The sequence below is a fragment of the Telmatherina bonti genome, assembly GCF_933228915.1.
Source record: "Telmatherina bonti genome assembly, chromosome: 3".
NCBI classification, from domain to species: domain Eukaryota; kingdom Metazoa; phylum Chordata; class Actinopteri; order Atheriniformes; family Telmatherinidae; genus Telmatherina; species Telmatherina bonti.
In genome coordinates, this window is record NC_136621.1 from 39,809,565 (window position 1) to 39,821,877 (window position 12,313).

The window sequence follows — 12,313 nt, forward strand, 5'->3', positions numbered from 1 at the left end:
CACATTTTCAAACCAGTTATTCTTCTAACCTCAGACGTCAACGTGCCTTAGCACTAGTCAACTGTCTCCTTCAGCTGTGTTATTCACGCACCACCGCACACTTCACTTCTGCTTTCTTTTTCCTCCTTTTCTATCAAAGCAGCCATCAGCTCACCTCCAAGAAACACTTAGAATCTTTCGCGTTAAACTTTAACTTTTAGTTCAGCATCAAACAGAAACCCTGGAGGTTCACTCACTGTGAGATCAAAGAGGTCAAGAAGCCGTGAATCTTTTTTATTTCATTCCTGAAGTCTTTCTGTGCAGCTGCATTAATACGAACTAAAGCTCCAGTTCCCGCTCTTCATTCAGTCATCAGCTGTCAGGCTTGTTTGGGTGAAAACGGCAGAAGAAAGTCGGATCTCTCCAAGAGGAAAGCCACTGCAGACTCGTCGTCTTACAGACTGACACGCTTTGTTCCTGTGTTTCAGAAAAATAATCAAACAAGCGTTTTACTGTGAATACATCCCACAGTTTCAGTGCAGCAAACCTGTCACAACACTCCCCGTTTGTTTGCCCTATTTTCCTCTCGAGTGGAGAGAAATACATAATCATAAACCAGATATGAGAGGCTGAATGAGAATTTAGTATTTTACATACTTATACGTGCATTTAAACATTAATCCTTGTCAAATAACTGAGCATAGAGCAAATATGAGTTTCTTTCTTTATTATCCTCAGGAGGCGCAGTACCTTTTGTATGTAAAGCCCAACGTGACTTTTATATTTAGGCTATATCACGTCTTGATAAAAAATCTTATTTTGGGAGAAAAAAGATTTATACAAAAACATTTTTTTTAAAATGCACTTTTAAAAAAATAAAATCTAATTCCTGCCAAAAAAAAAAAAAAAAAAATCAGATTTGAGCATCAAGACCTGCAGTGTGAAAAATCACAACTTGGTCGCTTTATTGAGCGCGTAACTTTCTGACCTTAAAACTCCGCGTCCCAGACGTGTTTGATGACACAGTGACATCTATCATGTGCATTTCTAGAGCCGCTGCTAATCAGCAGCGTCCCTAGGCTGAGGAACCGACACTATACAAGGTTTACATCCAGGACGCAATGTGACGTTTCGCTTCACGGTAAAATAAGGAACTGGCTGTTCTAAACACGCAACCTCGCTGATAGAAACGCAAAAAGATTAAAAGAGAGAAAGCGACTAAACTAGAATCATGGTAAGATGGTCTTCTGCTGGCTAGAGAGAGCTAACAGGTCAGGTAGGATGCAGGATGGAGGCTGGATTAGCCATCGATGGGGGGGCGCCGACGGGAAAATGGCAAAAGTTCTGCCGTGTGTTTTTAACCCCCTCTGGTATTTTCAGGAACGCGTAGCAACAAATCCAGTGACTTTTTTCGGATGTAACTGAAGATGGATGTGTCGACCCCTCCCCATGCCAAAGCAGCCCGGTGTCTTGTCAAAATGATCCAGTTCCATTTGTCTCCGAGTGACCTCATCTTCCCAACGCAGAACTCGTAACAGGCAGATTCCAAGTTAAAGATGACTGCTCCCAGTTACACCTCTATTAAACACCTCTATTAAACTGGTGTCTTTAAATTTGTTTTTACATAAGTTTTGTGGATATTTAGGTCAGTAAATATGCAGTTTATTAACCATTAGCACCAAAACACCCTCGCCACACCCAGACTGAGCATGAAGCTGATCCATAGACTGGATATAAAAGATGGGCGGAGCCTTCGTAACGTCACCCGTAGGTTTCTGAAGAGCTGAATTGAAGCTCGGTGGGCGGTTCCTACCATCACCATCTTGGCAGGGGCATGCGCGTCGTCTCACCCGGAAAATACAAATATGGACAAAGAGGTGGAGCTGAGAGGGGGGCTGTGAGCGTCATGGTGGATGATTGACATTGAACAACATTGAGCGAACTCCGAGCTTTCTGTAGCTAAGAGCTAACCGAGCTAACCCGGAGATAACAGGAGCTAACCAGCTAACGGAGGTAAGCGGGCTAAAGCTAAGTCACGTTGTTAACCTGCTATAAACCGCGGTTGTTTTACTTCTTCTGACTTGAAGCGGGAGATCGGGTACCTGTCAATCAAAAGGACACGCCCCTATATGCCGAACTTCGAGATTAAATTACTTTTAAACGGGCGAGTTAGAAAAAAATTCACTCCCCCCACAGTTGTCATGAAGGTAAACCTGACCTATTAAACCTAAAATGGATTTTTGTACCAGGCTGTAAACATGTTTATTTCTGCTGTAAACATGTTTATTCCTGCTGTAAACATGTTCATTCCTGCTGTGAAGTTGGTCTTTTTAACATGGGAGTCTATGGGGATTTGCTCTGTTTTGCAGCCCCTAGTGGATGAAGGGGGAACTGCAGTTTTATGCACTTCTGCATAGGCTTAACTTTTAACCGCCGGAGGCTGCGCCTTGAACTGATCCCGTCTTTTCGTTATGCTCCGGACAAATGTCCGACGTGGTGCAACAAGCAGTCAGGCTGAATAATCATCGTAACAATGCTAATATTATTATTGATGACCTGGATAGCCTGCAGCAGGACAGGGACATTTTTTTCTGCTACGGTTATTATATCTCCTGTGTTTTATGAACAAGCAGCTGTTTCAGATCAAGCTGCATCTTTTTCTTTGTTGTTTGCCGCAGAAGCAGCAGCAAGTGCAGAAACAACATCAAAACATTCCAGAAATGTTGTGGTTGTTGGCAGCCGGTGTACGCGGTGTTCATGGTGCAGGATAAGAGCTTTAAGGCATGTAACAGTCTGCTAAAACTTCATATTCTTCATGCTGAACATCCAGTCTGAGCTGAGCCACATCAGCACTCCAGACCTTCTTAACATGTCAAATGTTTCAGCACCAACCATCTTTTCCCACCTTTTCCTCTCATTTACTGCCTCTGGCCAGTCAGGTTAGTCCAGTTTAGATGGAATCATGCTAACTAGCTTCTCCGCTGCCTCCGTTTGCAGGCGTGTTGCAGAGCAAGCTGTCCCGTCCATGCCGGATGATGCTGCTGGTGAACCCGCAGAGCGGGAAAGGACAGGCGCTCACCCTCTACAACGGCCACATCCAGCGAATGCTCCATGAGGCTGGAATCATACACACTCTGATTATCACCGGTGAGTTGTTGAATGTGAGAAATGTGCAGTTTGGACTTAGTGTTTTTATTGTGGTTAATGTACGCCGGCCGGTAGCGGGGAAATCCAGGACTTTTTGGCTGGAAATATTTCTGAGAACCTGCGTCAGTGTGTGTGAAAGCAGGGTTTAATAAAGAATTGCATAAAAGATGTACATGTAGTTCCACCTGCATGCTGTAGTTTGCAAGTTTCCAACCTGAAAACACTTTGAAGCAGAACCAGTGTCGTCATTAGGGCTGTGACAATAAGCTTTTGTCCCTATTCAATTCAATTCCAATTTTTGGGTGCCAATTCGATTTAAATTGTGATTCTGACAATTCTTTGATATTTAGGAAAAATCAACACAGTAGCCAGATCATCATTCTGCTGCTATGATGCCCAAAAAGACAAGTAAAAAGATCAATAAAAACAATAAAAATGACAAGTTTTATACTGGATTATTTTTTATTTATTTGACAAAATTCCATTTTAAAATTGTGAAGCAAAAAAAGTCCTGATTTTCAATTTGATTTTCCCACTTCTAGTCGTCATCATCTATAAATAATTTATAATTATAGTGGAATTTCATGCAGACTTTGAGGCCTCTGGGATCGCTGTCTTTTCATGCAGTGGTTATAAAGCTGGGTTGTCGGGGCCCCTTGGGGGTCGTGAGGTCATGTCAGGAGGTTGCCAGATAATTGTAAGAAATACAAAAATCTACATTTATTTAAAACTGGGCAATTAATCAGATTTTAATCTCAGTACGATCTGGGTTTCCAACGATGATAAAAATAAAAGGGTGTGATTATTTTCCTCTCTGCAGTTTCCTCTCCTGCTGTCTTCAGCTGCCAATCGAGCGTCTCTGGCGTTGCAGCGCTGTGCTGTAAACTCCTCCCACAGCCGCTTTGCTTTCATTCAGACACTGTTGCCAACTTGGAGACTTTCTCGCTAAATCTGGAGACTTTTTTTGTTAAAAGCAACAAATCTAGCAGCTTTTACTGGAGTTATTAGAGACTTTTCTGGTGTTGTGGCGACTGACTTGAAGGCACATATTGTTCTGCAGTTACTGTAAGGAAGGAGCAGCGGGAGCCTCTCCCGTCCTAAAGCACTCCCAGGCGGCCAGTCTCAGTCGGCTCCGGCTGCAGGTCAATGTAGAATAACTGCAGTAGGTTGTGGAAGTTCACCTAAACATAGTTTATGCGTATCTAGTCAGTTTACATCAGTATTTGCACTTTGACAAGACAAAGCTTCATGTTATTTGTTTGTTTTCTAAAATGTGTGGAATCCTAAAGACATTGTTTAAAAGTTACTGGTTTAATGGCAAATAAATTAATGTTGCTGAAGATAATGGATAATTGTGTTAAATAATCGAGATCTCAATTTCATGCAAAATAATTGTGGGATCTGGGGGTCCTTGGTTGGGAATTTTGGACTTCTGGTTTGGAGCCTGGTTTTAAAATCATGTTAAAGAAGCTGTGATTCCCTTTGCGTCCAGGCCCAGTGTCAGCTGGGATAGCTGACAACTCTGCACAGAATAAAGCACGAGATGGATGAATTTTTTTTAAGGAAAAAAATATTTAAATATTCTCCACTTCCATTCTGCAACAGCTGCCTTTGTAAAGTGGGCGAAATGACAGAATGAGGTCACTTACCCAACTTGTCACTTTTCTCTGCTCCTTTTCAAAAAAATCTGCCACAAAGGTCTGAATTCAGGCACATTATAAATTTATGGACGGATTCTTTGACCACAGGGATGCAAACAGCGGCTGATTTTCAGCTCCATGCAGCAGGATGCCTGCCAGACTGAGCTGGAAACCAACCAGACTACATCCAAGAGCTCAGATACACGAACTGCCACCTCCAGATCGAATGACTGATCGCATATCCATTATCCACTCTTCTATCATCTGGGTTTACCCTCTCTTCTCCTGTGTTACTGCACAGAAACACTAACATCAGCCAACTGAGGGATCTTTTCTATCATAATACAAGAATAACGTCTATTATTCTACTGATGAGACTTTATACACTGCATAGCACAACTCTGGTAAAAAAAACAAAACAAACAAAAACATGGAGGTTGAGAGGGTGTTCTTGCAGACAGAGGGGTTCTACGAGATGCTGCATCCTTTTTCCTTGCAGGGTTTGAAGGATAAATGGAAAATAATAACTAGCTATTGCTGGTGACAAAGTCTGAGAAAATGTTTGTAAACAAACTAAATTATTTTCCGTTTCTAGCAATAAAATATACATAGGATAATGCCACATATATACAAGGATGGACATTATCGTCAGCGGACAATATGGCTAGCAGATGTGACTACTAGTAGATGTTACAACTAGAAGACGTTATACATAGCAGATGCTATGGCTAGCAGACATTATGGCTAGCTGATGCGATTACTAGCAGATGTAATGGCTAGCAGATATTATGGCTTGCTATTGTGATTAGTAGTAGATGTTATGGCTATCTGATGTGATTAGTAGTAGATGTTATGGCTATCTGATGTGATTAGTAGTAGACATTATGGCTAGCTGATGTGATTACTAATAGATGGTATGACTAGCAGACATTATACATAGCAGATGCTATGGCTAGTAGATGTTATGGCTTACTAATATAATTAGTAGTAGATGTTATGGCTAGCTAATGTGATTACTAGTATATCTTATGGCTAGCTGATGTGATTACTAGTAGATGTTATGGCTTGCTGATGTGATTACTAGTAGATGTTATGGCTTGCTGATGTGATTACTAGTCGATGGTATGACTAGAAGATGTTATGGCTAGCTGATGTGATTACTAGTAGATTTTATGGCTAGCTGATGTGATTACTAGTAGATCTTATGGCTAGCTGATGTGATTACTAGTAGATGTTATGGCTTGCTAATGTGATTAGTAGTAGATGTTATGGCTTGCTGATGTGATTACTAGTCGATGGTATGACTAGAAGATGTTATGGCTAGCTAATGTGATTAGTAGTAGACGTTATGGCTAGCTGATGTGATTACTAGTAGATCTTATGGCTAGCTGATTTGATTACTAGTCGATGGTATGACTAGAAGATGTTACACATAGCAGATGCTTTGGCTAGCAGAAATTATGGCTAGTTGATGTTACGGCTAACAAAAGTTATGGCTAGTGGACAGTATGATTAGCAGATGTTATCACTAGCGGACATTTATCTTTCCGGACATTCATGCTAGCGGACATTAATGCTAGTTCTCTGCAGGTCTTGAATCAAGTTGGACTTCCGTTCCCTCTACAGCCTCGCCAAGTTAACATGTGAAATGAATCATGTGCTTGTTGAAAACTGGTTCTGGATTAACTGTGCTCAAACCACGAAATTAGTACGGAAAGCATGAAGACTTTATCACTATGGTGTTTAAATGGTTAAGTTTTAATGAGCTGTAATGAAAGGACTTTGTTATATTTATATTTCTGACCATTTTTTTCCTTTGGTGATAAATTCTCTAAGTGATTAAAAATAGGAAAATGATTGAAGAGTTTCTACTTGTATGTACATAAAAACTTAACCTGTATAATGATACTCTACACAAACGCTCTCCTGTAATGAAATTCCTCCTCTTGTTTCCGTGCTGTCACTATCATGATGCTGATCAGCATCCTCCGACCCACATGCAAGCAGACCTGTTACGTAATCATTTGTGCACATGCAGAGTGAGATACGTTTATGGATAAAGACACGTCCGTCAGAGACACACATTCACACAAAATCCCCTTTCCACCGTAACATGTTTTGACATAATCTTGCCTGTCCTAATGCTGATGATTTCATAGTAATTTATGTAATTTATAATGATCATGTAATGCAGTTTGAGAAATGTTAATTTATCCAGAAGCTGGATGATTGGTTGATTTTCAGCGATCCTGTGATGGTGGGAGGTAAACTGGGAAATAAGAAATAAGAATCTTAAATTACTAGTTCATCTGATGGATTTCTCTTTTTTTTTTTTTTTTTACACACACACACACACACAAGTAAAACACCAGCAAACAGTCTTCATACATTTTTTTTAACCTAATCTCTTCAAAATGGGTCTGAATAATACATCAGTGAAATCGTATTGACGTCCTGCTCTAATGTTGACCAAAACTCTCCCAAAAGACATCTCTTAAAACCTAAATACATCTTTAAATCTTTTCCTTTAAAAGCCATTAGAGGAGCACAGATATGGTGTTTTTGTTTTTTTTTTTAGGTTGATTTATTCTCAAAGCAAAGAGAAAATCTGCTCAAGAGAAAGAGACTGCAGAAGCAGCTGAGTATAAATATAACAAAGAGAAAGTAGAGAAGACTTGGCATTGTTTGGGCTTTCTGTTGGGTTATGGTCACATTTACATCAGTCTTTTTAATCCGAATCTGAGTTTGTTTGCTCAGAAAGTCAACTTTGTTTGGGGAAATGTGAACGTGCCAAACAAATTCTGATTCAGATCAAAGAAGTGGACTTCCTCCGCCTACAAACGCAGGTCTTGGTCTTTTTCAAGCAGACAGAATACAGGAGGTGGACTACAAAGAAATTACTTGCTGCATTTGGTGAAGCAGTGCATTGTGGGTAAACATGGGGCATTATTAGAGATAAACGCTACCACAACAAGCGCTAGAAATCTTCACGCGGGTCTTGTTCTCTCTTTTACTAGTGCAGCACCACCTCTGGTGGGAATGGGGATATGTTATTCTAATGGTTTGACTGGTTTGATCAAAGAGCAGCGTGAACATGATCTCGGTCTGCATGGATACACCCCCCTACAACTGAGCCGAGTCCCCGACCGGACAGAGCCTAGCGGACTATCCTGATGTGAATGCATCCTAAAAAAATGCAGTTTTTACTCACTGCGATGCATATATGAAGTTATGTAATTTATTTAAAGACTAATTAGATAAAACTAAATTCCAGGTTTCATGTGCTTCATCTCTTTCTGGGGGGAGGGAGTAAAACTGTCATTTATTATAGAGACAACCTTAATTTTTCTCTGCAGCTGCATTTTCTTTACAGTTTTACACAAAATAAGTGATATTTCTGAAATTTTGAAACTACAGTTGCGATTTAAAGGTGTTTCAGTTGCATAAGCTACAATCCTCTTCAAACCTCAGTCCACCTATGAGATTTTACAAGAATTCTGGCTCATGTCAGGTCGCCAGGTAACATTGTTTCAGGGTTTTCCACTTGCTGTTGACCATTTTTGAAGCTGTTCTCCCTCATTTCTTTCTAAATCCTTCTCAAACTCTGTATGTGGCTGTCCTTTGCTATTAAGGATGGAGGTTATATTTTTCTCTGTAATTATTTATATAAAAATTTTCGGCTTCCCCTTCATACATACATACATACAACGGTATCTTTACCATGACCCATACATTGCATTTAAAGACGTCTAATTTTTTTTTTTTTTAAAGCGTTTCCATTTTACTTTTATGATATATTTCTGTAGTGTTGCATCTGCCTGATGAGACTAAAAACTTTTTGCAGTATTTAAGAGGTTTTTTTTCCACATCTAGGCATTTCCATTTTTATTGTAATATTTAGGTTTTATGCAATTCTAGGAGGATTTGAAGTGGTCTAAGAGTCACTTAATCTCGTCTCTCCCTCTTTCGGTCCTTTATCAGATCTCCTCATTTGACCTTTTAGGTTTTGTCTCCTTGCGTCCCAACCAATGGTGGTCAAGTGATCAGATTGTGAAAGAATGGTTCAGGGAACTGGAAACTTCATTTGGACACATGGATTGGCCACCACAGAGTCCAGTCCTGAACCCCGTTAGGAACCTTTAGGATGTGTTGGGGAAGGCTCATCCAACCCGTCAGTAATACAAGATCTTACTGGAAAATGAACAAAACATTGTAACATCGCAGAAGTTTATTTAAAATATCACAACAGAAACTGCTGTAATCAAATCCTAAAAGTGGTTTAATGAAACTGTTTTTTTCCTATTTTCAGTGTATTTGGGCATCAATAATTTGCTCTAAATTGTGACTGAAGATCAATGAGAAAAAGTTTCAGTCATATTTAACAGTTTTCAGACCACCACAGAATTTAAGCTCAGAAGACTGTAGATATAGGGATGGTTATGGGAGGCAGAGGTGGCAGCAGACAAACAGCTAGTGGTGGTGCTTTCAGACAGGGGATGGGATTCTTGACTAGGTTAGACAACAATCTAGCAACAAGGAGGCTGCAGACCAGCTCTTAAGTAGACTGGCTGAACCAAACAGCAGCAGGTAAGTTAAGACCGCCAGGTGAGTCTTATCTCCTATTACCACCAGGTGAATGGAATCTCCAATCGGCACCACCATGCCCAGTAGGATCTCTGAGAGCTTTTCCAAACGTAGCAGGGTATCTCACAAAATGGAGATATTTTTCTCCATTTTGGCCTGTCTTCTGAACAAAAAAGCAGATTTTTGCAATCAAAACCTATTCCTTACAAAAAACTCAGACCAAAGTGAAGCTTTGCAATCACTCCATTTACACATCTGCATGTGGACATATATAACCAGGGTTTCAGGTTTTGAAACATGACTAGCTGTGTTTCTATGTCACCTAGAATTACGCATAAACTAAATATCGCAACATAAAAATGCTACATTCTCGGAAAAAGTCTCAAACATCGCTAAAAAGGTTTTACACTGTCATGAGGTGGCTTTCAGATGTTTCGATATAGAAGTATATCGCAAAAGTGTAATGGAAACACTTTTTTCGCATTTACGTGTCCTCGAAACTGTTGGCTTTATCCATTGTCCAGGCGCTTTTTGTGTTTGTTTTTACACTGCCGTCAGTACTGCTACACAAAGACGACCAAAAGCGAAGGATGAGATTGAGGACAGTTATTTTCCGCCACCTAACCATATCACGTTAGAGGCATGTTTTGTAGAAGTGACATCGTGAGACGGAATATTCTGATTGGATAGGATTAGGGATGCTACAATGTGGTTATGTGGAGAGGTGTGGATGGATTTCTTTTTAAAAAACAAGGTGGTGTGGACTTTTTTTTTTTTTTTTTTTTTTTTTTTTACTGACCGGAGAGGAGAAGATATTCAGTTTTACAAAAACCCAGCTACGTGAGTGTATGGTCTAAATCACAAGCAGAAAAAGAACAGAGCATGAGAAAATACCAGTAACAACCACAATCCTAACACAGCTTCTGATCTCTGAATTTCCAGTTATATTTTCAACTGCTCACATCTACCACAGTTTACTTAGCGGGTGAAAGTGCGATATCTGCCATTCAGGTGAGACTGGGCAGTACATCAAATAGCCCTGATACAAAAAAGTCTTTACTTTACTGCAGACAGAAACCAGTTCTGAAAGCATCACACCATGTTCACACCATCACCATCATTCATATTAGCATGCCATGGTTCTGTCCTTTAATAAAATATACTCAGTGAGTAAAAGCTTTGAAGATATATTCTGGTTTTTACCTTTTTAAAGGGGCAATATAAAAACAGCTGAGACTAAAGGTGAAACCTGAGGTGCAGTTGTTCACACAGCTCATGAATCTCTATAATTCTCTACATTTCTGATAGAAACAGGCCTTTTTGGGCCAACATTGCCCAGATCTTCACATAGAAAAGGTTTATTTGCTTGTGTTATACATTTTAGTATATCATATACTGGAACGTAAAGGTTACTGAACACCAGTTGCGATTAATTGTTCCTGCTGACTTAAAGGTTTTATAATACTTATGTCATAAGTTTATTTAGAGTCAAAAATACACAATTTTTCTGCTGTGAACTTCCCGCATTACTAATAACTCTAAGGGGAACAACACACTGGCCTTTGACGTTATCAGATGAAAAGAAAGAGTCATAACGTCCACTAGATAGACTGTCTGCTAGCTATAACAAATGCTGGCAATGTCGGCTGCTAGCCACAATAGCAGCAAGATACACTGTCTGCTAGCCATAATGTATGATGGCCATAACATTCACAAGCCATAACAGTCGTTAACCATGACGTTATCGAAAACGTCCACTAGTCATAATATCTGCTAGATAGACCGTCTACTAGCTATAACAAATGCTGGTAATATTGGCTGCAAGGCACAACAGCAGCTAGATAAACTGTATGCTAGCCATAATGTCTGTTGGCCATAAGGTCCACTAGCCATAAAAGCGGTTTGCCATAACAGTCGCTAGAACCTAAAATCTGTTAGCCATAACGTCCTCTAGCTATGACATCAGCTAGATCAGGGGTGCCAAAGTCCAGTCCCTGAGATCTACCATCCTGCTGTTTTTAGGTGCAACCCTTCTGCAACACACCTGAATCAGATAAGTGGTTCGTTAGCAGGCCTCTGCAGAGCTGAATGACATGCAGAAGAGGAATTCAGCTATTTTACTCAGCTGTGCTTGACAGAGGTTGCATCTAAAGGTTGCAGGATGGAAGAGCTCGAGGACTGGACTTGGGGACCCCTGAGCTAGATAAACCATCTGCTAGATATCCACTATTCATAACATCTGGTTGCCAAAAAATTTGCAAGCCATAACTTCCACTAGCCATAACGTCTGCGTGCCATAAAATCGACTAATCCTAATATTTATAGGAGTCTAGTCATAATGTCTCTTAGCCATGATGTTTGTAAGCCATAACATCCACTAACAGCTGTTGCCACAGTGTCCACTAGTCATGAGGTCCACTGGCCATTACATCTGCTATCCATAACATTCGCTAGTCGTAACATCTGTTATCCCTAATGTCCTCTAGATATAACATCAGCTAAATACACCATCTGTTAGGCATAACATCCCCTAACATCTGGCAGCCCTAAAATTAGCTAGCCATAACTTCTGCTAGCTATACTATTCACTAGCCATAACATCTGCATGCCATAAAATCCATTAACCCTAATGTTTGATAGCCATAACGTCCACTAACAGCAGTGCCCACTTGCCATAGTGTCCACTAGTCATAACATCCGCTTGCCATAATGTTTTCTTGCCATAACGTCCACTAGCAACAGTGCCCACTAGCCATAGCGTCCACGAGTCATAATGTGTGCTAGCCATAATGTTTGCTAGCCATAACATCCCTGTAACATAAAATCAGCCAGTCATAACATCTGCTAGCCATAATGTCTGCTAGCCAGAGGCCGTAGTGCAAGGCAGTTACTCTTCCATGTGGAAACGTCTCTGTTCTGTATTAAAAATACAAACACATGTAACACTACAGCCCTACTCGATA

The 12,313-nt window shown here is 40.3% G+C and overlaps 1 protein-coding gene across 1 annotated transcript in view; it reads left to right on the top strand.

Annotated features, from left to right (window-relative positions):
- LOC306754237 (sphingosine kinase 1-like) overlaps window positions 1-12,313 on the top strand; it is a gene marked incomplete at both ends in the record, with an annotated part of 52,149 nt that overhangs the window by 23,162 nt on the left and 16,674 nt on the right. The window contains one exon of the mRNA XM_079238173.1: window positions 2,977-3,126. Coding sequence (XP_079094299.1) covers window positions 2,977-3,126 — 150 coding nt within the window. The remainder of the gene's footprint in view (window positions 1-2,976; window positions 3,127-12,313) is intronic.